We start from the raw sequence: 27,807 nt of genomic DNA, 5'->3' as shown, positions 1-27,807 counted from the left end.
CCTTAGTATTCCAGTTCCTGCTCCAATGTCCAACACACTTTTGGAGCCCAAACAAACCGCCTTTTGGATTGCTGCATTATAAATCGTATTCCTTCTGGTGTCATTAAGCATGATAAAGTGCCAGCGTTCCACCAACCAGTTTGCAACACGATAAAAATTCTCCTTTGCATCACTGAAATCTGGGTTTAGCTTCACTGCTTTACGAAAATACCCGGCAGCTTCATCTCGAAAGCCCATTCTAGAGTGAAAAATAACAGACAAAATATTCAACTATATACTATCAATTACAGTGCCTTTGTTCGTGCCACTCATCTGGCCTGAGAACCCCTCACCAGCACCCCAAATCCTACGCAACCCAAGCGCCATCTCCTTGGGAAGCCTTCTGTGAGGACTGCAATTCTCACTCACTTCTTTCCTTTCTGAATCCCTTTTATATTTATGCATCCCAGGACACTAACAACTGATTGACTATGAATTACTACTTTACTATGGTATAGTAGAGGCTCTCTTAGCCATCCTCCATTTAAACAACTTTCTAGAACACCAGTGGTTTCTAAAAACCACTCCCTCTGTAAAAGATATTAATGCCTATGGCTAAGAGGTGCCTCTTTGCTGTGCCTGCATACCTTTTCCCTGAGCAACTGAGTTGAATGGTCATCAAGAGTCAGTTGTAGGGCAGGAATAAAGATGCAGACGTAGAGAACGGACTTGAGGACACGGGGAGGGGGAAGGGTAAGCTAGGACAAACTGAGAGAGTAGCATCGACATATATACACTACCAAATATAAAACAGTTAGCTAGTGGGAAGCAGCCGCATCGCACGGGGAGATCAGCTTGGTGCTTTGTGCCACCTAGAGGGGTGGGATGGGGAGGGTGGGAGGGAAATGCAAGAGAGAGGGGATATGGGGACATCTGTATGCATATGGCTGATTCACTTTGATATACAACAGAAACTAACACAGTACTGTGAAGCAATTATACTCCAATAAAGATCTATTAAAAGCATAATAAAATAAATAAGACACAACAATGTAATGCACAGCACAGGGAATATAGTTAATTAATATTTTATATTAACTTTATATTGAGCATAATCTATAAAAATGCAGAATCACTATGTTGTATACCCGAAAGTAATATAATATTGTAAGTCAACTATATTTCAGTAAAAGTAAATAAATACATAAGTCTAAAAAAAAAAAAGAGTCAGTTGTGTTTGCTGCCAGACCAGTTTACCCCAGTTGCACTCGTTATTATTATATATTTTAATTAAATACAAAAGAAACCAAATAAATATGACTGCAAAAAGAGAGGCATTGTGTCTAAGGAAAAAAGTTAAAGGTGAGTCACCCAAAAAACTACTCCTAAATCAGATGTGAGCAAATCAATAATAAAAGACAGGGGGAGAAAACTATCAAACCATCCGGAACAGTGTTTCTTAAACTATCTATGATAAAGAACTCCCTTTCCTTCTAAAATATCTAAGTATCTGTAGACCAACACACTTGATTGCACATGATTACTTAGTGTGCAACTCCCACACCAGATTTCAGCAGCAGAGTGGTCCATGCTCTCCTCAGCAAGGGAGTTCCCTGACCACATGCTTGGATTTACAGCAATGTCAAACTGCTACATACATTTCTAACTGTTTACTCACAATTTTTACACTTCTCTGTCATTGACTGGTAATCTGTGGATCACACCAGTGTGTGGTCCACACACTGAAGAGAACTAAGCTAGTAGAACTCTTTTACACTCATACTTCTTCACAAGCACCTCTAAGCATTCTGCCCATTTTAAAGATTGAATCGGACTATTCATTTTGGGTATGGTTTAAGCAGAAAAGACATTCTGGAACCCAAACAGGGAACAGCATTCTTACAAAAGGAAACAGCAAATTTCCAGGAAGTTCCAGAGAACAGATTTACAACAAATTCCCTGGCAAGGGACCACAGTGGCTTCTCTGCCATCCTGTGAATGAGGGCTATGTCCTCTCCAACAAGGTGTGGATCTCAGCCCAGTAAGAGGAACTCTTCCATGGATGCTCTATCTTAGCCCCAGGGGCAGTGGCTATTATGTAGTATAAGATATAATATTATTACATATTATATCTGCTATTCCTATATTCTTTTCAGTTCTCTTCTTACTAGCCGACCCTTCATTACTCTGATCCCCTGTTATCATTAATAATTGTCTATATTAAACTTCCCGTGTTCTAATTAGTGTACGACAATTTAACCAATCTGGACTGATGCAGAATAATCCAGAAACCATTACATACCTGAAGAGATGCTCCCCCATACTATTGCAAATCACTTCATCATCAGGAAACAGTTCCAAGGCTTGCTCATAGCAACCAAGGAGGTCTTGTGTTCGACTGAGTGCATCAAGTTCTTCAGCCCATCTGAAGAGCGTATACTGAAAAGTTTCCTTTACAAAAGAGAAAACACTAAATTAGACAGTAACATAAATGATGAAAGAGGGAATTCCCTGGCAGTCTAGTGGTTAGGACTCCGAGCTTTCACTGCTGAGGGCACGGTTCAATCCCTGGTCGGAGAACTAAGATCCCGCAAGCCGCATTGCACGGCCATTAAAAAAAAAAAAAAAAAGATGAAAGAATATTCAACACTGGTTGAAGATTCCACAGAAAATAAAACTTAGTTATAACTGAAAATCACCTTAAGTTTAATTTAGCTTTAATAGGCCCTGTTGCTAATTAAACAAATGTGTAAATGCATAAATTTTACCACCTACATGGCAGTAACATGCAGAATTAAGACAGTTTGACCACTCTGCAAAATCTCTCCATACTTGGCTGCCATATCATATTCTCCACCAACCTCTTTTTGTGGACTCCTATGTTTCAGCGGTACTTCCTTGACCGTCTTCTCTTTTCTCATGCATCCCCAGTGCATTAACTATCACCTATGTGTTGATGGATGCTACATCTACATCTCCAATTGAGACCCTCTCTCCTGAACCTCAGACCCATAGTTACCACTCCCTATTGGTCATCTCAACCAGGGACCCTCAGCCATCTCAAATTCAGCTCAACCCAAATATTTCCTGATCGGTGTGCAAAGAATACCAATGAACAACATAACATAAATCCTGTTCCTATCCTCAGAGAGACCTCATAGAGAGAAATATAACATACAGTTTTGAAAAAATTCAAAATGTTCTAAACTGAACCCATCGTATTCCTCTCACACAGGATATAAGGTTAAGGTACCACCCAACCTCAGACTAAGAAGTCACCTTAGAATGTTACCTTAACTCCAGTACAATTAATTTGAAACCCAGCCAATCCTCTCTCATTATAGTTACATCTGTCACCTCCTCTCCCCCACACTGTTACAACGTGGTCCTTGTAACCACTTGCTGGACTACAGGAAGAGCCTTCCCACTGTCACCCTAGCTCCAATTACACGTCCACCAAACATTCTCCACACTGCAACCCAGTGCAAAGAGAGGAGGCTGTAGTCAGGGACACATTTTATATCATCTTCACACATTTTATACACAAGAGTTTATACCTGAAACTGAATCTTGATAGATTTTACTAGAGAGTCAAGGAGAGGAAGAAGACTCTAGGATGTGAGGGGAAAAAACACAGATGGATCAGGGAATTTACAGCTAAGCAACTTGGTGTGGCTGAGGTGTGAGGATGGGGAGTAGAAGGAAATAAGACTAAAGAGATAGGTCTTTCGCAGAGGACCCTGCAAAGAAATAGGGGACTCTGTTCTGCAGGAAACAGAGCTAGTTACTTAACCCTACTGAACACCAGGCAAAGAAATACAAACTTTAGATAATACTTTTAATACACACTAAATATAAAAAAAGATATTTTCCCTGTTTTACGAAAGAGGAAACTAACGAACAAAGAACTGAGGAAAAAGCACTTGGACTGATCCATTATTCTACTTCTGCCTACCTAAAAGAGCAAACTGTATCTCCGCATAACACGTTTTCCTCCCTGAGGCCAGCTGATCCTGAAATTTAAATGTCTATATGTTACTGACATCTACTGGGTAGAAGTCAGGGATGCTGCTAAACATTCTACAATGCACAAGACAGTTTTCCACAACAAAGATTCCATCCAAAATATGAGTAGTACTGAGGTTGAGAAACCCTGGGTGAAATAAAGCAAAGCAGCTTCAGGCTGAAAGTTGAATGCAAAATTAAGTTAAATCACTTTTTGAAATTTAGATTCTGAAATAACTTGAAACAAAATGTACAGCATTTCAACAGAATAACTCACAAATACTCCAATAACTGAAACTTAAAGAATGCATCATCAAATGATTACTTTAGGCTAATTCCAAACTTAATTCAACATTCGTTCCACGTAACAGTAGCGACACGTGCAAAGGTCCTGGGGCAGGGACTTGCTACAGTTAGATATAGGAGGTGGCAGAAGATCACCTGAGGCCTCATGCAATATAACCTTAGGAATTTTGAATGAAATGGAAGTTTTGAAATAGAGAAATGACATCATCTGGCTTTTATTATGAAAAGCTCGTACTGGCTGTGTTGCGGTAGGCTGCAGGAGAAAGCCTAGTTTCGAGCCTGAGCCTATTGCAAAAGTCAGAAGATGACTGAAGCTTTAATCAGGGTAGTAAAAAAGAAGGTGGTAAGAAGGGATACGATTCTGGATATATATTTCGATGGTGCAGCAGACAATATTTTCTGATACGCTGGTTGTAGTTACGAACAAAAGAAGAGTCAAGGGTGAACAGTAAACATTAATAACCACCACCAAGCACTCACAGTACCCCCCTCCAATTTATTTATGTATTCATTTATTTATACGAGAAGAACACAGGATCTGCCTGCAAGCGAGAGAAACAAGGGTACTCCTCACCTTCACATCGTCTTTCAGCTCCGGCGCCAGGCTGAGCACGAGGAGGTAGTGGGCATAGGCGGTGCCGAAGTCCTGGGCGCCCAGGCAGTGCTCTGCGCTCTGCAAGGACCGCGACACCAGCTCGTCCCGCCCGGCTGCCCTGGCGCCCCGTCCGGCGCCCCGGCGGGGCCTGCGCCGCAAGTTCGGCATGGCAGAGTCACCGGCCGAAATCTGCGCCTGTATCACCAAAGGGAAGATTCTTTGGTGAACGGAAGGCGCAAATTGTCTAGGTGATCGCACGTCCACGTGACTAACCAGAGCCCGAGAACCGGAACAGGAAGCCTATTCCCCTACGACTGCAGGAGCTCCCACCTCTGCCAGGCAGAAACCCCGCCCCCTCCCCAAGGGGCGGGTCCCACGCCGCCGGCGCACGCTTCGCGAACGGCAGTGCGCCCGACGTGGGCACGTCGCGGCCCGCCCCCTCCCGTGGGAGGGGAGGCGCGGGGCGGCCATTGCTCTTTCGTGTAGAGGATCTTTCCGAACTCTTTCTTCCCTGCTCGCGTCTCTCCCATCTCTCCGGCTGGAATCGGAGCTTTGTGTCCCTTTCTCCTGGCTTTTAGGAGTGTGTGACGTCAGCTACGAGACCTCCTTCGGCAGGCTCAGTTAGCGCGAGGGACGTGGGTGTGTATGAGGAGAGACGGTCAGGCAATTGTGGTGATGCTTAAGGCCTTTGGGTCGTGATGCACCAAATCTCAAAGTGGCGAGAGTGGAAGGAGCCTGGAGATAGCAAGAGCACCCTAAATGGACTAGAGGAAATGCTTTCACTGGCATTTAAAAAATCATCCTCACAAGACTCGGTGAGGTGGACCTTTGGGTCATACTCATCTTACAGACCGAGAGGGACGTCCTGAGAAGTTACTTGCCCAAGATCACAGAACAGTTCGTAGCATAGGCACGGCTCAAACCCGAGTCACTGGCTCCCTGTTCAGTTTTCTTTCAAACGAACTTAGGGTTTATCTCACTGTTCGGTATATCACCACTGTATAGTGGTTACATTTTTAAAGTTTTTTTACATTCAAGTGTGGACCCTAAGGGGTAGATTGAGAACTTTTAAAGGGAGGGGGTGGTGCATAGGAATTACGGCTGAAAAAAGTCTCTTTTGCCCCTGGTTTCATACATACATACTGATGGTGAGTATTTTACTTAAGAAACAATAGAGCAATTTTCCGTATCAAACTGACAAACTTTGGGGGCTCCTTCACTCAAAAGTTAAACATTTATATGCCTTTTTTGCCTTCTCTCTCTCTTTTTTTTTTTTTTTGCGGTACGCGGGCCTCTCACTGTTGTGGCCTCTCCCGTTGCGGAGCACAGGCTCCGGACGCGCAGGCTCAGCGGCCATGGCTCACGGGCCTAGCCGCTCCACGGCATGTGGGATCCTCCCGGACCGGGGCACGAACCTGTGTCCCCTGCATCGGCAGGCGGACTCTCAACCACTGCGCCACCAGGGAAGCCCTTGCTTTCTCTTTTAACCTGTTTATCTGAACCACCCTTCCTCTGAGCACACATGTAAGTCCTAATCAATTCTTCAAAGTCCAGATCACTAGATTGTGACTTGCTGCCATAGTCAGAAAGTTCCTCAAAGGCAGGATCGGTTCTTAACCATTTTTTAACTTTGCACCTAGCAGAGTCTGGCTCAAAGTAAGTACTCATATTTTTTAATTTTAGTGGAAACTACATCCCCCGACTCCTAGGTTTTGCACTTAGACTTTCCCAACCATTTAAGGTCCTTATTTCTTTCTCAGCCTCAATTGCTGCTTTACTAAATTTAAGATTGAGTTGTATTTATTTCACTATGTAGAGGGAAGTCATCAATAACTGATCTATAATAAGAATAGAAGAGAGTTTTAAGCCAAACTGAGAAGTATAGCCTGACAAACAGCCTCTTGGGTAGCTCTGAGGAACTGTTCCAAGGAAACATGGTTTCAGCACAGTTTTATATCTTGTCGGAACACAGAATATCAAACACGAGAGGGGTACATTCAAGGTTTCAAAAAAGACAGCATCACATACACAGTGAGTCAGTATGGCCTTGTGCCTGGGAAGGGAGCCTTGTCATCTAAGGAGTACTAGCGTTGACCATTGACGTCCCAGGAAGAGGGAGACATTTATCTCTATCTTAAAGATGGACGTGTTACTTCTGGACAAGGCACCCTTTTCTTTAATGGTTAAAGCAAATGTACAATGTATGTTTAATAGGCCACAAAACAGGCTGTTCTGGTTAGCATAAAGTTTAAGTTAAATCATGTGTAAGCAAGAATGTCTTCCCCATACCTCAGTATATGAAAACTTCCTTCATCACCTCACACAACTGAAATGCTAAGGACTTAGAGAGTCCCAGTGTGATGTGGTAGAACGTGAAAAGACTTAAAAAAAAAATACATGCATTCTAGTCCAAGCTGGGTCCTTTGTGGCCCATTTAAGAACATTTCCTTAAGAGTCATTATTTGTAAGAAGGCCTAACAAAGCTACCTTTCCTACTTTGGACACAAGATTGATATGACCATCAAATGAGATATTATATACAAAAGCATTTTATATGTAATATATACATATTTAATGCTATGTGTTGTTACTATTATCTAGAGTCATTTAAAACTTAGCTGGATTATTAAAAATTAATTAAGTCACTAACACGTTTAAGCATTTGATCAGCATCAAATGCAACTCATATCCTTTAAGAGTCAGATGTAATTGGCTGGAATCTCTTTCCAGAAAGCAGAGGGAGACCTCCCAATCATTCTCTCCAGAGATTTTTGTTTGGAGAAATCACTTTAGACTTCATCATTCTGGTCACCTCTTTGAGTCCCAGCTCTGAGTTATGCGATACTTCATTTTACAGATTATCTTGTACTCCAGGGTTTGCTTTCCCATTCCACAGGGCAAGGTTTCTTTTGTCTTGTTTTGCCTTGTTTTGTTTTTTGGTCTGTTTGGGTTGTGAGATAACCAAACTACCTAAAACATTTAGACTGCATGAAATTGAAAGTGGACATATTACCAAGTCAACATAGGCTGAGATGGAGGGAAAACTTGACAGCAACTGGAGAAACGGCAGAGAAGAAATAAAAGAAGCCAACTTGGGTTGTTCATCATCTACAGTATCAACCTGTGGGCAGTGACTACTAAAAAAGTGCAAGGGATGCTTCCTGTCCCTTCTGAAATACTTCAGATAACTTTGTGAGCTACTAGGCCTCACTAAGTTACATTGCAATTATCCTAGATAGAGAAATCACAGGTTCTCTGCATTCCTGTGTAGTTTATCTATAACTCAAGACACTCTACATAGGGAAAGTCACTTGGAAAAATGGAACTGACACAAATAACATGGAACATTTGCTCACCATAAGAAACTGAGGTAGAAAACATATTTTAAAAACTATTATTACCTCATTCCTAAGACTTGGAATTACTCAGGATCATGTATATTTATTGAAAGTAACTGTATTTATTGCAATTACCTTTCACTTTTGAAGGAACCCCATATTTGATCACGAAGAACCCTGAAGCATGATGCAAAACAAATGCAGAATACACATTTTACTTCTTGATCCTTAGTCAAAGCTTTCTTTGAAAATATTGAAAGCATCATTCTTTTGTTCACAATAGCCTTCCCGCTCCCCAACCAAAACTGTTATCTTTAACGGCTCTTGAGAGTCTGTTTGATTCCTTCATTTATATGCTCTTTTTTCACCCTCTTTTAGGGTCCTAAGAAAAACCTCACTGATGGAGAAAACCACTGCTGACTCAGAGGTAGGTGGTTTAATTGTGGTTGTCTTTCACCATGTTCTGGGCAGCTTGTCAACAAACCACACACACCAAACAAGGAAGCAAAACCAACTGAAGGGCTCTCAGTCAGCTTTCCAGTGTGCAAAAACTGAAGGTTAATGGGGGGAAAAGGCTCACAGGAAGTTCATTAACAAGGGATAAACAGATACAAGGTATCTTGGGTGTATACATTCCGTGGAGAGTCATATCTTTTTGTGTGATCTTGGTGGTTTTATTTTATGGTTTGGAGTCTTGTTCTCAACTTTGTTCATTTTAGGGGAGATTTTTTTTTTTTTTGCGGTATGCGGGCCTCTCACTGTTGTGGCCTCTCCCGTTGCGGAGCACAGGCTCTGGACGCGCAGGCTCAGCGGCCATGGCTCACGGGCCCAGCCGCTCCGCGGCATGTGGGATCTTCCCGGACCGGAGCATGAACCCGCCTGCCCTGCATCGGTAGGCAGACTCTCAACCACTGCGCCACCAGGGAAGCCCTGGGGAGCTTTTAAACAATATCCACACCTAGGCCTCATTTCCAAATTGCTGATTTAATTGGCATGGGGTGGAGTCTGGGAATGAGTATTTTTAAAGAGCTCCCTGGTGAGTCTAATGTGCATGCGAGGGGTGCAGGGTATGGGGGCAGTCTTCTATAGGGGTTGTTAGGGTATTTGAAGTATTTAGGGTAGGCAGTGTAGGCATAAAGGCAATGTAGGGAGTAGAGATATAATTAATGACTTAACAAGAATTATGAAGAGTCTCTCAACTAAATTCTTGTGAGTTGAAGTGATTGTTACATGATGAAGAATAGAATGTTCATCATACTGAATTACTTGTCGGAGAGAAAATTTTATAATTTAATCAACAAAACACTACAGCCATAGGCCAACTGCTTGGGTATTAAAATTTGCATTAATGCATTCTCACTGCTAAATAATCCGAGTTTCTTCAATGTTTTCAAAGCTTTTACTATAATTGGGAATTCTGTTGTTGTTTTACATAGCCCTTTCTAACTGTCCCATGTACATTTCAAAATCTAGAACTCAAAGTTAGATATAAAACTAACAATGGCCAGACCAATGCTGAGTTCAAAATCCGAGTGTATGGGGGCCTATAATAATGTGACAGTAAAGTTCAGAGACACTGAGAGAGAAAATCCATGTATTGAGTGCTGCTCTACACCAGGCACCATGCTTGGTTCTGGAGAACCTGCCTGAATCTCCTGCTGGAAATGCCAACCAAAGTGGTGGTGCCAGGGATGGGTTCCAAGTAATCTGAATAGAGCATGTCCTAATAAAACACTCAGGAAAATGCTAAAAATCAATTTGAGAGGAAAGAATCTAAACCTGGGAGTCACCTCAACTCTTTGTACTCCTCTCCCCATTCCCCATCAATCACTGCGAGTCCAGGTCCCAGCAGGAAAAAGACTCAGAGGGCTTATTAATTACAGAGAGTTTAACCAAAGGACTCTTTACAGAGGTCAGGGAAGTTAAGGGAGTCAGCAAGGTTTGTGAGGTACCCACAGACCTGAAGAAGCAGAAGGAGAGGACTGTATTAGCAGAACCAGAAAGAGTTGTAGTTATGGAAGAGGGACCACCTAGATGGAACTACAGCCGTAAGCAGAGGAGAGAATTCCCTGACCTTTTTCTCCCCCTACCTGCCAATCTCTTACTAATGCCTCCTACTAGCAGAACCCAATCGAAAGCCGGCCAGTAAGGGATTTTGGATGATACAGTTCAGAGAGTCAGCCACCCTCCAGGGCACAGAGCTGGGCAAAGAAAGGTAGAAAATGGTGCTGTAGGGATAATAAACAGCATAATTACCAAGTTTCACCTCTTTACTTACTAAATTTTTAAAAATCTGCCTTCTCCTCTCCATACTTATTACCACGGCCTGTGTTCATCTTCTTTTAATCTTTCACCTTGTCTGTTATAATGGCGTTTTCATCATCCAGCCTTCAGTCATGCACCCCTTAAATTTATCTTCCTTGCTGAAGCTAGAACAATCTAAAAAGCAAATTTCCCATTCAGTGGCTCCCCAACACCTACAGCTGTGTGTTATAAACTTTCAAAAAATTATTTGTGTGGAGAATAATTCTAAATCCTAATTAAAGATTTCCCTTAGAAAAGGGGAAGCAAGAGTCATGTTGAATGTGTAAGTTTACACACTGAGGTTGTTTGGTTTAGAATGTACATTTGAAAAAAAGGCATTAAAGATCTGGGGTTCCTTAGTGGTTAGAAGCCCCAAGAATTTCTACTTATAGTGTCCTCCCTGAGCAAAATAAAATAGGTGACCCAATTAGAATTGACCTGTGTTAGTAAACAAGTTGATAAGGACACAGCCTCCACTTCTTTTGTAGCAACCTTTGGGGAACTGGACCATCAAAGTACAGTAAGTTCCCTAAACACGAACGAGTTCCATTCCAAGAGTGCGTTCGTAAGTCCAATTTGTTCGTAAGTCCAACAGAGTTAGCCGAGGGGCCCAACTAACACAATCGGCTATATAGTACTGTAATAGGTTTATAATACTTTTTTATAATACACAAATAATACATAAAAAACAAACAAAAAGTAAAGAAAACATTTTTTCATCTTACAGTACAGTACCTTGAAAGGTACAGTAGTACAGTACAACAGCTGGAATATAGGGGCTGGCTTCGAGTGAACAGGCAAGAAGAGTCACTGACTGGAGGAGGGAGAGGAGGTGGGAGAGGGTAGAGCTGAAGGATCGTCAGCAACAGGAGACGGAGGGCAAGCTGCAATTTCACTCACGCCTGACATTGATGGCACAGTTTCTGGTTCCTTGCTGGATTCAATTCTATTTACCCTCTTGAAAAAATGATCTAGTAATGTCTGGGTAGTAGCTCTTTTTTTCTCATCATAGATAACACGGTAGCCCTGGGTTGCATTTTGAACGGCTGCTGCAAACTTCGTGTACCGTGCTATGTTTGAGTCCTGTGTCTCAAAAACTAACAGTGCCTCCTCAGATAAAGAAAATATCCGTGCCATTTCCTGCGTCCTGAATCTCTTTGGTTCTTCAGTTACTTCTTCCTCTTGTCTCTCTTCGTCCTTTCTCTGGGCCTCCAATTCCTGGCGCTTCTTAGTACCAGCTACATCACCACTGCTTTTACACTTGCTTCCGGACATCCTGGGCTTGAAATAAAGATCCTGCACTACTGTATACAGTACGGTACAGTAACGTACACAGAAACACAACTACTTGTAGAGGATGCACGTGCGTGACAATGTACGCCTGGCATGTGAACCAACTTACGTGATTGGACATGCAAATGCACGTTTGCATCTTTGAAAGTTTTCAACTCGAAAGTTCGTATGTAGGGGACTTACTGTTACAGGCTTTCTTTTCAAATGGTAGAGATGAGATAAATTGAGTTTAAAAAGACTAAGCCCTAGTCCCAGGCTAGGCTTGCTGGAGTTGGCCTTTTACACCCTTTGCATTGAAGGACTCTCTGTAAGACCCACTTTTAAGGAGACGCTTTAGCTCAGTGACTGTGAGATCAAATACGGGAGCCAGACTGTCTGAATTTGAATTCTGGCCCTGCCATTTAATACCTAGGTATCTGGAACAAGTTACTTAGCTTCTGTACCTGAATTTCCTTATACTTAAAATGAGGATCACACAGTACCTATCTCTTAGCTTCATTGTCATGGTTAAGTAAGTTAATGCAGTTATGGTACCCAGAACATATTAAGCCCTCTGTGAGTTGCTGTTCTTACTCCAGCTCCCCCTGGAGCAGAACTCTGATGGCTCTCAGAGGAGCCAGGCTTCCACCCAAGAGGAGCCGTATCTCCTGCCAGTTACAGAAGCCTTACACAATGCTTGGACTTTGAGACCTCTAACTGGGGGGAAAGAAGACAAGAAGTCTTTCCTCCTCTGCTTGCTGCCTCCCAAATAAACTGACGTCTGCCTTGAGAGCTGAACAATAAGTGCTTACTTCTTTTCTCCCACAGCTGAGTTAAGGAAAAGGAGCAAATACAGTGTTTTTCTTGGTACAATAGATCTTAAATTGTGGTAACAAGCCCACAGAAGGTTTTTTGAACTTGGTGGAAGATTCCTGTCACCTCATTTTTGTGCAAGGTACTGATTGGATGTGAAAGATCATAGAAAGCTATGTGGAAATAATAACTGAATGTCTCATCTTGTGACTCGTCTTCAGAGCAGTTGGCTTAAACTGTTCAGCACTCATGCTTTCCAAGCTCATGATACCCTCCCCAACCCCGTTACGTGTGTGATTTTGATAAACACCCAACACCTTTAGGTCAGGGAACTGTTATGCAAATGATGGGATAAAGGTTAGCTGAGCTGTTCCCCTTGAAGTAGGTGTCAGAACCAAAGCTGTGAAGCCCAGCTGGCCTTCCATGCCCTCGCCCACTCAGTGAACCCTGAGGAGCTTTGTTTAGCCCAGTTTGAAACTACTGCCCTGTAAGGTTAAGTCTAAGCTCCTTAAGTCAGTCCACGTTACATGATTTAGCTCCCACTTAACCCCTCCCTCCAGCCTCAGTCTTCAGTATTACCTACTCGCTATCCTCATTCACACGTTTGCTAAGGCAGTTCTCCCTCCCTGTATGTAGTGTGTTCCATTTTAGTTTGCTCTGCTCACTCCATATCATCCTTTCTCAGTTCAAAATTCTCCACTTCTCCAAACTGCTAGTGTAGGTAAAGCATTCTTTCTCTGATTTCCCATAGTCCCCTATCCATAACTCTGTTTTAGCATTTACCCTGTTGTATAAATGGAATGATCTGTTTATCCTCTTGACTAGAAAGTGAGTTCCTGGGCCTCAGGGAGTATGCCTTATTCATTCTTTATCTGCAGCGTTCAGAATAGCAATTAGAATTAAAGAAGTCATCCAATGTCTGATGGAACTGAGCTGCAGGCCATGGAAGGAGAACCAGAGGAAAAGGACGATTTGGTACATCTGTAGAGAACAGACTCTACAGGAGTTGAAACAATTATATGATTGGAATAGCAAGGACACAAGGAAAGGGGAGAAAATGAAGGTGATGCCAAAATGTTTAGCATGAGCAACTAGGTACGTGGTGGTGCCATTAACCAGGATAGGCAGTACAGGGCAAAAGAAGAAGGAGAAGAAAACAGATTTGAAAAGAAAGATGATGAGTAAAGTGACTGTGTCTGAGGTGTCAATGGGACATGAAGTGAAGATATCCAGTGGGCAGATGAGTAGGTGTGTCTAGAGCTTGGGAACAAGATCTGGCCTAGAAATATATTTGGAGGTTTTAATTACGTTGGCAGGTTGAAGTTGTATGAATGATTATAATTCTCCAGGGAAAGTATACAGAGGGAGGAAATATGCAAACCAAAATATAGACTGGGGAAAGAAAATGTAGACTAGAGAGAAAGCAGCAAAGACTCTGATTGGGAGAATCTTCTGAATATTGAGAGTGGAAGAAAGCAAGATACTGCCTAAGGTGGATCATCATCCTAAGGAATGGTTAAAACATGAGTTGCCAGTAGGACCAGGGTCTCTCCTAAATGCAATCAGCATATAGAATAAATAAATATAAGACATATGAATAAATTATGTTTTCTCAATATATTATAATTTACCTTTATGATGAGAATTTTTTATGACTCACTAAAAATGGGAGTTGGAAAGTTAGGATTTATTGACGCTTCTCAGGGGAGTCTATATTGAATGCATTCTGTATTGTAGGCACTGTTTTAAGTAATTTAATGTTTCACCAGCCAACATCTCCCCTCTCTTTTTCTGGGAACTGCTTGTATTAGCTTTCACCAGGTTATGCTATATAACAAACAACTCTGAAAATTCAGTGACTTCGAAAACAAAGGACTAATTTTTGCTTATGTTACATGTAGACTACAAGTTGCTTACGGTGCTGCTTCAGGCTTTGGGAAGACTGTGGCTGTGCACTACGTGCTGTCTCATCCTGGATTCCAGGGTGAAGAAACAACTCCTACATGAGACTTGCCCAATCTCATGGCAGAGTGGGGCAGCCAGGGAACTGCCAGAAAATCATGGTGCCTCTTAAAGCTTCTGCACAAGTGTCACATCATATGGCTAAGCTCAACCTCAGTGGAGAGGGAGTATATACTCTTTCCACAAGGAAAGGAAGCTTCAAGTCACATATACGTGGAAAGTGAGGAGCAAATAATTGGGGGCAATAATACAATTTACCACACTGTTCCTCTGTCAGCTTAAACCCTGTAGCACCTGTGGGAGAATTGCATGTTCTTTCATGTTCCCAGTCCTTTGGCCACAATTGATTTCTTCAGGGTTAAGGACATAACCCAAACATCTTCTAACAGGAATTGAGAATGAAAGGGAAAAAAAAGTAGAATCTTGGTAGCCAAATTGTAAGATGTAAAACATGGGAGTTATGAGTGACCATGTTCCTCACCATATGCAGGAAACTAAGCTGCAGTTGCAGGGAACAGAGGCAACACACAGAGTAAAGTCAAACAGGTACAGAGAGGAAGGTATTATTCCTGCTCTTCCTATGGTTTGGTTGTTCAGTCATTCCTTGGATTCTGTGAATTATGAAGTTTTCCTTTTTGTCTAAGCTAAAGTTGAATTGGTTTCTGTCATAGTGAAATCATGATTCATGCACATGTGTAACTGCATTTAATCCTAACACCAATACTTTTAAGTAGTTACTGTAATTGACATTTTATAAATGAGGCACAGAATTAGAGATGGAAGTTCTCCCTGGTACCCTGCCTAGAAGAAATATTTTACAATAACACCCAACTGCATTATTCTACCCTGTGCTCACAAAGCAATTTTATTTATTTATTTATTTTTGCGGTACGCGGGCCTCTCACTGTTGTGGCCTCTCCCGTTGCAGAGCACAGGCTCTGGAGGCGCAGGCTCAGCGGCCATGGCCCACGGGCCCAGCCGCTCCGCGGCATGTGGGATCCTCCCGGACCGGGGCACGAACCCGTGTCTCCTGCATCAGCAGGTGGACTCTCAACCACTACGCCACCAGGGAAGCCCCCAAGCAATTTTTTGACCTGGTCTCTTCCATGGGTACTAACACACTGGGAAACAGAGACCAAAAAATGGTCTGATATTGGTTATCTTGACAGAAATAGTTTGCATTATGAAATAATTTATTGACATTATGATTTATAAATTAGTTTCTTATGTGGTTAGCATGAATCATTTCTGAGAATTAGAGGTAACTCTTTAGAGTTTAAGGATCTGAAAAGTTGAGGGTCATATTAGAGCTAAACCTTCTCAGGATCTGACCTTGCCTAGACTTGTACAACCTCTTTTGGACATCTTCTTAGCTGCACAGCTGCCATAAACTAAGATTCCTCAAGATGTCAAAGATAGAGGTTCCACCAACAATTGAATCCTGGCCACAAAACTGAACTTTCTAATGAGTTGTATCTCAGCAAACATTTAAAAAAATTATTTGGCAAAATTCCCAATGAAAAATGGGCAAACAACTGTCAGAATCAACTTTTTTTTTTTTTTTTTTGCGGGCCTCTCACTGTTGTGGCCTCTCCCGTTGCGGAGCACAGGCTCCGTATGCGCAGGCTCAGCGGCCATGGCTCACGGGCCCAGACACTCCACAGCATGTGGGATCTTCCCGGACCGGGGCACGAACCCGTGTCCCCTGCATCGGCAGGCGGACTCTCAACCACTGCGCCACCAGGGAAGCCCAGAATCAACTTTTTTTGAACTCTGGAAATTAGCCAAAGACCTGCAGCAACCTGGCAAAAATACTTATTTAAGGAAAATAGCTGATTCTTAGTAAGTACTAATGAGATTCCAGTCCCATCCCCCTCTCCTTAGATCAGTGGTAGCTGTGAGAATAACAGCCTGCATTCCTGGTACCAGAGTGAACAATGAATTGTGATTAGTTATTTGTTCTAATCTGCCTGGTGGCTTCCTAGAATAGAGGCTTAAAGGCGTGTCTTTATTTTGCCTAACTACAAACTAGCCTAGTGCGAAATCTCCTTCCCAGGAGTATTTGTTGAAAATATTTACAGTCTAATATCTTAGGTTACTACTGCCTGTGGTGATCACTAACAGCAGGGGCAAACAGCAGACTAAACAAAAAGCTTGTGAGGAAAGGCTGGGGAATGAGTGTCCAGTAAGGGCTTACAAAGCTCTGACAAAGTCCTGAGAATGTAGAAGGCCAAATGCATGCATCGGGCTGTGTGCATGCTCAGGAGAAACCAAAAAAAGCTCTGAAATTTTCACCTCCCACTGACCTTAAGGCTCTAGGAAAGCAGGAAATAAAGGCTAAGGTAGAATTGTAAGGTTCTTGGCAAGTGTTGAAAGCGGGCCACTACAAACACGTATGAGCCCTCTGCAAAGACTGGAAGATTTTTTGGTTCCAGGTACAGGCACACCTCATGATATTAATTTCACTTTATTGTGCTTTGCAGGTACTGCATTGTTTACAAATTGAAGGTTTGTGGGAACCCCACATCAAGCAAGTCTATCAGCACCATTTTTCCAACAGCATTTGCTTACGTCATGTCTCTGTCACATTTTAGTATCCTCACCATATTTCAAACTTTTTCATTATTATTATACTTAGGGTGATCCGTGACCAGTGCTCTTTGATGTTACTGTTGTAATTGTTTTGGGGCACCATGAACCATGCCCATATAAGACAGAGAACATAGTCGATAAATGCTGTGTGTGTTCTGACTGCTCCATCAACCAGCTGTTCCCTGTCTTTCTCCTTCTCGTGCCTCCCTGTTCTCTAAGAAAAAACAATATTGAAATTAGGCCAATTAATAACCCTTCATTAGCATCTAAGTGTTCAAGTGAAAGGAAGAGTCACATGTCTCTCACTTGAAATCAAACACTAGAAATGATTAAGCTTAGTGAGGAAATCATGCCGGGCTGAAAGCTAGACCTCTTGCACCAACAGTGAGCCAAGTTGTGAATGCAAAGGGAAAGTTCTTGAAGGACATTAAAAGTGCTGCTCCAGTGAGCACACGAACGATAAGAAAGCAACACAGCCTTATTGCTAAAACGGAGAAAGTTTTAGTGGATCAAACCAGCCACAGCATTCCCTGAAGCCAAAGCCTAATCCAGAGCAAAGCCATAACTCTCTTCAACTCTGTGAAGGTTGAGAGAGGTGAGGAAGCTGCAGAAGAAAAGTTTGAAGTGAGCAGAGGCTGGTTCATGAGGTTTAAAAAAGGAAGCCATCTCCATAACATAAAAGTGCAAGCTGAAGCAGCAAGTGCTGTTGGAGAAGCTACAGCAAGTTATCCTGATCTAGCTAAGATCATTAATGAAGGTGATTACACTAGACAACAGATTTTCAGTGTAGATGAAACAACCTTATATTGGAAGAAGATGCCATCTAGGACTTTCATAGCTAGATTGGAGAAGTCAATGCCTGGCTTCAAAGCTTCAAAGGACAGGCTGACTCTTGCTGGTGCCAACACAGCTGGTGACTTTAAGTTGAAGCCAGTGCTCATTTACTATTCCAAAAATCCTAGGACCCTTAAGAATTATGCTAAATCTACTCTGCTTGTGCTCTGTAAATGGAACAACAAAGCGTGGATGACAGCCTATCTGTTTATGACATAGGTTACTGAATAGTTTAAGCCCAACGTTGAGACCTACTGCTCAGAAAAAAAGTTTCCTTTCAAAATATTACTGTTCATCAACAATGAACCTGGTCATCCAAGAGCTCTGATGGAGATGTACAGTGAGATTAATGTTGTGCCTGCTAACACATTTATTCTGCTGTCCGTGAATCAAAGAGTAATTTCGACTTTCAAGTCTTATTATTTAAGAAATACATTTTGTAGGGTGTAGCTGCCATAGTGATTCCTCTGATGGATCTGGGCAAAGTAAATTGGAAACCTTCTGGAAGGATTCACAGTTCTAGATGCCATTAAGAACCTTTGTGATTCACAGGAAGAGGTCAAAATATCAACATTAACAGGAGTATGGAAGAACTTTATTCCAACCCTCACGGATGACTTTGAGGGGTTCAAGACTTCAGTGGAGGAAGTAACTGCGGAGGGGGTGGAAATAGCAGGAGAACGAGAATCAGAAGTGGAGCCTGAAGGTGTGACTGAATTGCTGCCATCTCATGATAAAACTTTAATGAATGAGGAGTTGCTCCCTAAGGACGTGCAAAGAAAGTGTTTTCTTGAAATGAAATCTACTCCAAGTGAAGATGCTCTGAACTTTGTTGAACAAAAACATAGGATTTAGAATATTACATAAACTTCGTTGACAAAGCAATAGCAGGGTTTGAGAAGATTGACTGCAATTTTGTAAGTTCTACTGTGGGTAAAATGCTATCAAAGAGCATTGCATGCTGCAGAGAAATTGTTCGTGAAGGGAAGAGTCAGTGCGGCAAACTTCATTGTTGTCTTATTTTAAGAAATCGCGGGACTTACCTGGTGGTCCAGTGGTAAAGAATCCGCCTTCCAATGCAGGGGACACGGGTTCGATCCCTGGTCAGGGAACTTAGATCCCCCATGCCGAGGGGCAACTAAGCCTGTGTGGCATAACTACATACCCACGCACTCTGGAGCCCGCACACCACAACTAGAGAGAGAAAGCCCGCAGGCCACAACTAGAGAGAAGCCTGCACTGCAACAAAAGATCCCACGTGCCTCAACTAAACCCTGATGCAGCAGAAAACAAATATTTAAAAAAAGAAAGAAATTGCCACAGCCACCCCAACCTTCAACTGACCACCCTGCTGACCACTCTGATCTGTCAGCAGCCATCAACATCAAGGCAAGACCCTCTACCAGCAAAAAGATTACAACTTGCTAAAGGCTCAGATTAAGCATTAAAGCATTAGCAATATAGTTAGAATATAGTTTTAGCAATAAAGTTTTAAAATAAAGGTATGTACATTGTTTTTTTAGACATAATGCTATTGCATACGTAATAGACTACAGTACAGTGTAAACATGACTTTTGTATGTACTGAGAAGCCAAAAAATTGATGTGACTCACTCTATTGAGATATCTGCTTTATTGCAGTGATCTGGAACCAAACCTGCAATCTCTCTCAGGTATTCCTGTGTTTAAGGACTCTTCCCAATCATTTGCTGACCACTAAGATAATATAACAGAGACTTCAGGAGCCACATAAAACAAAGAAAAGACTACAGAATTCATCCGTTTAGAAAAGTCATTAAACAATAACAACTACAATAAGCAGCAACAACAACAAATCCTCGGAAATGGAGAGTTGATACAATTATTATCACCCGAAGTCCATAATTTACATTAAGATTCATGCCTGGTGTTGTACATTCTATGAGTTTTGACAAATGTATAATGACATGTATCTGCAATTACAGCATTGTACATAGTAGCCCTAAAACTCCTCTGTGCTCTGCCTATCCATCCTTTTCTCCCTCTAACCCCAGGCAACCATTCATCTTTTTACTGTCTCCATAGTTTTGCCTTTTCCAGAATGCCATATAGTTGCAATCATATAAGATATACCCTTTCCAGATTAGCTTTTTTCACTTTCTAACATGTGATAAATGTTCCTCTGTGTCTTATCATGGCTTGATAACTTCTTTTCAGTGATAATATTCCTTTTTCTGGATGTACCACAGTTTATCCATTCACCTACTAAAGGGCATATTGGTTCCTCCCATGTTTTGGTAATTATGGATAAAGCTGATATAAACATCCATGTGCAGGTTTTGTGTTAACATGAGTTTTTAACTCCTTTGGCTAAATACCAAAATCGTGATTGCTAGATTGGGTGGTAAAATTATGTTTCGTTTTTCAGGAGCCACCAAATGCCTTCCAGAGTGGCTGTACTATTTTGCATCCCTGCAAGCAATGTATGAGAGTTCCTGTTGCCGCATATCCTCAACATTTGATGTAATCAAATGGTTTGAATTTTAGCTATTCTAATAGATGTATGGTGATACCTTGTTTTAATTTGCAAGTCCCTGATGAAATGTGTTATTGAGCATCTTTTCATATGACTATTTGATAACTGTATCTTCTTTAATAAGGTGTCTATTCATATCTTTAGCCCATCTTTTAGTCGGGTTGTGTGTTATTGTTGGGTTGTAAGAGTTCTTTGTATATTTTGGATAACAGATCTTTATCAGATGTGTCTTTTACAAATATTTTCTCCCACTCTGTGGCTTGTCTTCTCCTTCTCTTGACAGTGTCTTTTTGCAGAGGAGAAGTTTCTAATTTTAATGAAGCCCAGGTTATCCGTTCTTTCATAGATTTTGCCTTTGGTGTTATCCCTAAAAAGTCATCACCATGCCCAAGGTCATATAGATTTTTTCCAATGTTATCTTCTAGGAGTTTTATAGTTTTGCATTTTACTCTTAGGTCTGTGATATATTTTTAGTTAATTTTTGTAAAAGGTATAAGGTCTGTGTCTAGAGTCACATTTTTGCCTATGAATGTGCAGTTGTTCCAACACCATTTGTGGAAAAGTCTACCTTTGCTCCATTGTGTTGCCTTTGCTTCATTGTCAGAGATCAGTTGATTATATTTATATGGGTATAATTCTGGGCCCTCTAGTCTATTCCATTGATCTACATGTCTATTCTTTTGCCAGTACCACACTGTCTTGATTACTGTAGTTTACAGTAAGTCTTAAGGTCAGCTTGTGTCAGCCTTCTGACTTTGTTCTTTTCCTTCAATATTGTGTTGGCTATTCTGGGTTTTTATCTCTCCATGGACATTTAGAAACAGTTGTTGATATCCGAAAAATAATTTATTAAGATCATTAGGATTGCATTGAATCTATAGATCAAGTTGGGAAGCACTGACATCTTGACAATATTGAGTCTTCTTATCCATGAATATGGAATATCTATTTAGGTCTTTGATTTCTTTCCTCAGAGATTTGTAGTTTTCTTCAACTGGATCTTGCACATATTTTGTTAGATTTATACCTAAGTCTTTCATTTTGTGGGGAGGGGCGCTAATGTATGTGCTATTGTTTAAAATCTCAAATTCTACTTGTTCATTGTTGGTACACAGGAAAGCCATATACTTCTGTATATTAACCTTGTATGCTGCAACTTTGCTATAATTGCTTATTAGTCCCAGAAAGGTGTTTTTGGCAGTTATTTCACACCTTTTGTATAAACAACCATGTCATCTGTGAACAAAGACAGTTCTATTTCTTCTTGAAACTCTATACCCATTGAACAATAACACCCAATTCCACCTTCCCCCCAGCTGCTGGCAACCACCATTCTACCCTCTGCTTCTCTGAGTTTGACTACTCTAAGTACCACATGGAAGTAGAATTATATAGAATTTGATTTTTGTGACTGTCTTATTTCATTTAGCATAATATCCTCCAGGTTCATTCATGTTGTAGCATATGTCAGAATTTTCTTCCTTTTTAAGGCTGAATAATATTCTATTGTGTGTATATATTACATACAATGTATGCATCCATTACTGGACACTTGGGTTTCTTCCATGTTTTAGCTACTGTGAATAATGCTGCTATGAACATGGTTGTACAAAACATCTCTTTGAGACGCAGCTTGCAATTCTTTTGGGTACATACCCAGACGTGGAATTGCTGGATCTTATGGTAAGTCTATTTTTAATTTTTTGAGGAACTACAATACTGTTTTCCACTGTACCATTTTACTTTCCCACCAACAGTACACAAGGGTTCCACTTTCTCCAAATCCTTGCCAATACTTTTTATTTTCTAGTTTTTTGATATTAACTATTCTACTGGATGGGAGGTGGTATCTCATTTTACTTTTAATTTGTATTTCCCTAATGATTAATGTTGTTGATCTTTTTCTCATGTGCTTATTGGCCATTTATATATCTTCTTTGGAGAAATGTCTATTCAAGTCCTTTGCTGATTTTTGAATCGAGCTGTTTGGTTTTTTTGTTGATGAGTTTTAGGAGTTCTCTATACATTCTGGATATTAATCCCTTATCTGATAAATGATTTACAAATACTTCTTCCATTGTGTGGGTTGCCTTTTTTACTCTGTTGATATTGTGATTATTATTACTACTTGCAGTAACATAAGTTATCCATAAGGTACATGGTGTAATGGAAAGAGCAGAGTATCAGGGGACTTGATTTCAAGTCCTGTTCACATTTATTATCTCTGACTGAGGTATATAGAGTCCTGGGTTTGAATTCCAGGTCTACCACTTATTAGCAATCTGAACTCAAGAAGAATTTTGAAACTTAGTTTCCTCATATGAAAAATGGATAATATAATAAATCGTACCTTGTGTGTTCTTGTGAGATTAACAATACTATATATAAAGCACCTGGCACATAGAAAATGATTATTATTTGATATTATTTTAGTGTTTTTTTTCCCCTTTGAGTTGTTTTAGTTGTATACTTTAGGAATTTAGGGAGATATTATCGTAGAGTGGTTTTTAATCCCAGTAAAAAAGAGTAAGACCACTTAGTACTGACCCAAGGAATAGAGATAAAGAATAGCAGACAGAGGCTTCCCTGGTGGTGCAGTGGTTGAGAGTCTGCCTGGTAATGCAGGGGACATGGGTTCGAGCCCTGGTCTGGGAGGATCCCACATGCCGCGGAGCAACTAGGCCTGTGAGCCACAACTACTGAGCCTGCACGTCTGGAGCCTGTGCTCCGCAACAAGAGAGGTCACAATAGTGAGAGGCCCATGCACTGCGATGAAGAGTGGCCCCCACTTGCCACCACTAGAGAAAGCCCTCACACAGAAACGAAGACCCAACACAGCAAAAAAAAATTAATTAATTAATAAACTCCTACCCTCAACATCTTCTTAAAAAAAAAAAAAAAGAATAGCGGATGGGATACAGCTTAATGGGATACCTTATCTAGTGCTTTGATAAAGGAAAAAGAGATGGAAAAGACAGAGAAATCAATTATGTTTAATTTCAATTTCAAAAATTGCCTCCTTAGTCCAAGATGTCCAGTATCAAGCCATATGTTTGATGACATTGGCAGAAGGCAGGAGGAGAAATTCCAGAATGTTCTTTGCAGCAAATGGAAATATAAGGAGAATCATTTGATAGCAAACTCTCTATGGCATATAATAAATATATATGAACCCGAAACTTTTATTGGATATTCAAATTTGTAAATAGGCAAATTACCTTCAAGTGTAAATGTGGTATTCAAATAGTAATTTAGAAAAAATTTTAAATCAGTATAAGTGGGACTTCCCTGGTCGTCTAAGGCCTCATGCCGCAACTAAGGGCCTGCATGTCACAACGAAGATCCTGCATGCCACAACTAAGATCTGGCACAGCCAAACTAAATATAAATAAATAATAAAAAAGAAAGAAAACAATATAAGTATATAAGCAGAGCTATACAATTGTCTCTCTGATAAAGATAATTAATAGAAAGGGTAAAGCTTTGTTTCATAACACATCATGTCCATTTCTCTCCTGAAAATAATAAATACCATAAAGAATAGTATATCCCATAATAAAATTTTTAATAATATGGTTGAAACAAAGGAAATCAGGTTACATATATATATGTCAAGATTAAATCCTGTTATTTATTAATGCACTTAAAATAACAGTGATAAATTCATTAAATATTACCATTCATAACATATTTTTATGAGGAATAATTACATTTTCCAAAACAAAAAAATAGTAGTGAGGAGAGTGGCATTGTTTTACATTTTTAAATCTGATTAATATCTAACTTAAACAGAGATCCTCATATCTTCTCATTCTATGAGTGCAATATGTTGTTTTAGTAGAATTTTATAAAGAAAACCCAGCCTGATATAGATATGTAGCTGTAAAAGTGAGGAATATTCTAATAACATTTTTGCATAATCGAGGATATTTTTCTTTGATACAATACTCAACAGTGAATAGTTTCTTAAAGGCTAGTTACAATATGAAATCTGAAAATATTTCAATGGACTTAAAAAAAATCATCTGGCTGGAACCATTATTATTTCAGAAATAAGCATCCTCTGTAATTTGAGGTGGATAGAATAGTTATATCTGTAATATAATATTCGTCAGATTACTGTAATAAATATTTGCAGGAACAACAGTCATCTCAGTAATCATACACATCTATTTTATTCATAAAGTACTTACAAAAATAATTCTTCTGTATCAAAAAACTTACAAATGTCACAAGAGAGTTAGCTAATGGTCTACATAGTAGAGAAGGAAAAGTGTGCTAGGGAAAGCTCTAAAGAAACATTTTCCCCATTACATTTTTGATTGGTATAGTTCATGAAGAAAGCCTAGTTTTGCCTTCCTTTTTGGTGCTTTGTCTGAGAAGGAACACAAGAAACCAAGTCTTAGGAGAAAACTGCTTTCAAAATCTCAAGTGTAAGCCACAAATAGGCTCTTTTGGTAAAAGCTTCAAAGTTAAAGAGATGAGAAATACAAAAATATATTCTATAAGGTATTTCAAAAAATTCAGCAACTATAAATATATCATTTGTATACTTGAAAGTACAATTTTCATGCTTTGAATATTTTATTCTGAGAAAAGGTTTGACTATTTTGTTCCAGAAGATTCGGAAATGAAATTTACACACATATATATTATGTTTCAGGGATTATGGATGTATTATGTACAACAGGAATTCTCCATATGATTAACATTCTGGACTGTCCAAACAATGTCAAACAATGAGAAACCAAACATCACATCTGTGTTGTAAAAAGAGCACGGAGGGCAGAGTCAAGATGGCGGACTAGGAGGACATGGAATTCACGTCTCCGCACAACTAGGGCACCTACCAGGCACCAGTGGGGGACCACGGACACCTAAGGGGATGGGAGGAACCTGCAACAACCGGGTAGGACGTGGGGCATGGGGGAAGTGAAGGGGGACAAGAAGTGGAGGCGGGACGGGACTGGTGCCCCTGAGAGGTGGCTGGGGGAGGGGAAGGGATCCTGCACCCGAAGCGGGAAATTGGGGGACCACTGGGAAGGAAGAGGATCAAAAGGGAGCATGTCCAGGATTCCTCTGCCCCCTTGGGCCCCCTTCAGCCCTCACTGAAGGCCTTATCTCCAAACTCCAGAACTCCACACTCCAGAGGCCCTCCTTTGGACATGCTGCCTCTCCCCTTCCACACAGGTCCTAAACAGAGGCCCCCACCCCATGCTTGAACATTGCCCTGCCTAGGCCCAGCCCCCACGGCCTTTTCTGGCTGCCTGTGTCCTGAGCCAAGGCCCCACCCCAGGCTCAAATGTCACCCCACCACCCGCTTAGGTCCTACCCCACCCTAAACGCCACCCCTGCCCAAGTTCCACCCCTGCCTAAACTCCATCCCCATAGCTAAGGCTTTTTTTTTTTTCCTTTTTTCCTCTTTCAGATTGGGGTTCTGTTTTACCCTGTTGATTCATTATTGATTCATTTATATTTTTATTTTTCCTAATATTTTATTCTAATTTTATTTTGTTTTTTATTCCTTGACGTTGTACTGCTCTTTTTTTTTTTTTTTTTGGCACACCACACAGCTTCCAGGACCTTGCTTCCCAGGCCAGAGGTCGGGGCCGAGCTCCTGTGGTGGGAGCTCCAAGTCCAAACTACTGGATTAACAGGGAACCTCAGACCCCAGGGAATATTAATTGGAGTGAGGCCTCCCAGAGGTCCTCATCTCAGCACCAAGACCCAGCTCTATCCAACTGCCTGCAAACTCCAGTGCTGGATGCCTCAGGCCAAACAAGCAGTAAGACAGGAATACAGCCCCACCCATCAAAAAAATACATAAAATGACAAAAAAAAAATGTTACAGATGAAGGAGCAAGGTAAAAACCTACAAGAACAAATAAATGAAGATGAAATAGGCAACCTACCTGAAAAAGAACTCATCGAGTAATGATAGTAAAGATGATACAAAATCTCAGACACAGAATGGAGAAAATACAAGAAACATTTAACAAGGATCTAAAAGAACTAAAGAGCAAACAAACAGTGATGAACAACACAATAAATGAAATTGAAAATACTGTAGAAGGAATCAATAGCAGAATAACTGAGGCAGAAGAGCGGATAAGTGAGTTGGAAGATAAAATGGTGGAAATAGCTGCCGGGGAGCAGAATAATGAAATAAGAATGAAAAGAATTGAGGACAGTCTCAAAGACCTCTGGGACAACATTAAATGCACCAACATTCGAATTATAGGGCTCCCAGAAGAAGAAGAGAAAAAGAAAGGGTCTGAGAAAATATTTGAAGAGTTGATAGTCGAAAACTTCCCTAACATGGGAAAGGAAATAGTCAATCAAGTCCAGGAAGTGCAGAGTGTCCCACAAAGGATAAACCCAAAGAGAAACATGCCGAGACACATATTAATCAAACCATCAAAAATTAAATACAAAGAAAAAATATTAAAAGCAGCAAGGGAAAAGCAACAAATAACATACAAGGGAATCCCCATAAGGTTCAGTAGAAACTCTGCAAGCCAGAAGGGATTGGCAGGACATATTTAAAGTGATGAAAAGGAAAAACCTACAATCAAGATTACTCTCCCCAGCAAGGGTCTCAATTCAGATTCGACAGAGAAATTAAAACCTTTACAGACAAGCAAAAGTTAAGAGAATTCAGTACCACCAAACCAGCCTTACAACAAATGCTAAAGGAACTTCTCTAGGCAGGAAACACAAGAGAAGGAAAAGACCTACAAAAACAACCCCAAAACAATTAAGAAATTAGTAATAGGAACATACATATCGATAATTACCTTAAATGTAAATGGATTAAATGCTCCAACCAAAAGACATAGACTGGCTGAATGGATCCAAAAACAAGACCTGTATATATTGCTGTCTACAAGAGACCCACTTCAGACCTAGGGACACATACAGACTGAAAGTGAGGGAATGGAAAAAGATATTCCATGCGAATGGAAATCACAAGAAAGCTGGTGTAGCAATTCTCATATCAGACAAAATAGACTTTATTTTTTACTTATTTATTTTTTAATTCAAGACCCATTTATTCTCTAGCTCTGCCCACATGGAGATACCCTCATTGAAATGGCATTAAATCCTTCCATTCACTTTAACACCTTGTGCTGAAAACACATGTTCCAAGGTTTCAGCTATGAGATCCACATTCTCAAAGCACTAATTCTTAAGCCTCATCTAGATTTCTCCCCTTGGAGGGGGGAGATGACCCAAACACAGTGAAGAACAGCTCAGGACTGTGGGCTCTGCTCTCCCAGAAGACCTTGCAG

General features: G+C 40.8%; 1 protein-coding gene and 1 long non-coding RNA gene across 2 annotated transcripts in view; one reads left to right on the top strand and one right to left on the bottom strand.

Annotated features, from left to right (window-relative positions):
* Nucleotides 1-5,199, bottom strand: part of PRMT9 (protein arginine methyltransferase 9) — a 30,674-nt gene extending 25,475 nt beyond the window's left edge. Inside the window, exons 1-3 of the mRNA XM_082611177.1 lie at nucleotides 4,865-5,199; nucleotides 2,282-2,430; nucleotides 2-238 (exon numbers count right to left, since the gene is read on the bottom strand). Of these exons, the coding sequence (XP_082467303.1) occupies nucleotides 2-238; nucleotides 2,282-2,430; nucleotides 4,865-5,053 (575 nt within the window). The 5' untranslated portion in view covers nucleotides 5,054-5,199. The remainder of the gene's footprint in view (nucleotide 1; nucleotides 239-2,281; nucleotides 2,431-4,864) is intronic.
* Nucleotides 5,200-5,337: 138 nt separating this feature from the next.
* LOC309811301 lies at nucleotides 5,338-27,044 on the top strand. The gene is made up of 4 exons (XR_014295130.1): nucleotides 5,338-6,033; nucleotides 8,602-8,650; nucleotides 25,179-25,424; nucleotides 26,089-27,044. It is a non-coding gene; the product is annotated as an uncharacterized lncRNA (long non-coding RNA).
* The last annotated feature ends 763 nt before the right edge of the window (nucleotides 27,045-27,807 follow it).

The sequence above is a fragment of the Mesoplodon mirus genome, assembly GCF_964341445.2.
Source record: "Mesoplodon mirus genome assembly, chromosome: 2".
Lineage (NCBI taxonomy): Eukaryota > Metazoa > Chordata > Mammalia > Artiodactyla > Ziphiidae > Mesoplodon > Mesoplodon mirus.
Note: the sequence above shows the minus strand (reverse complement) of the source record. Positions and strands in the feature narration are given on the sequence as shown.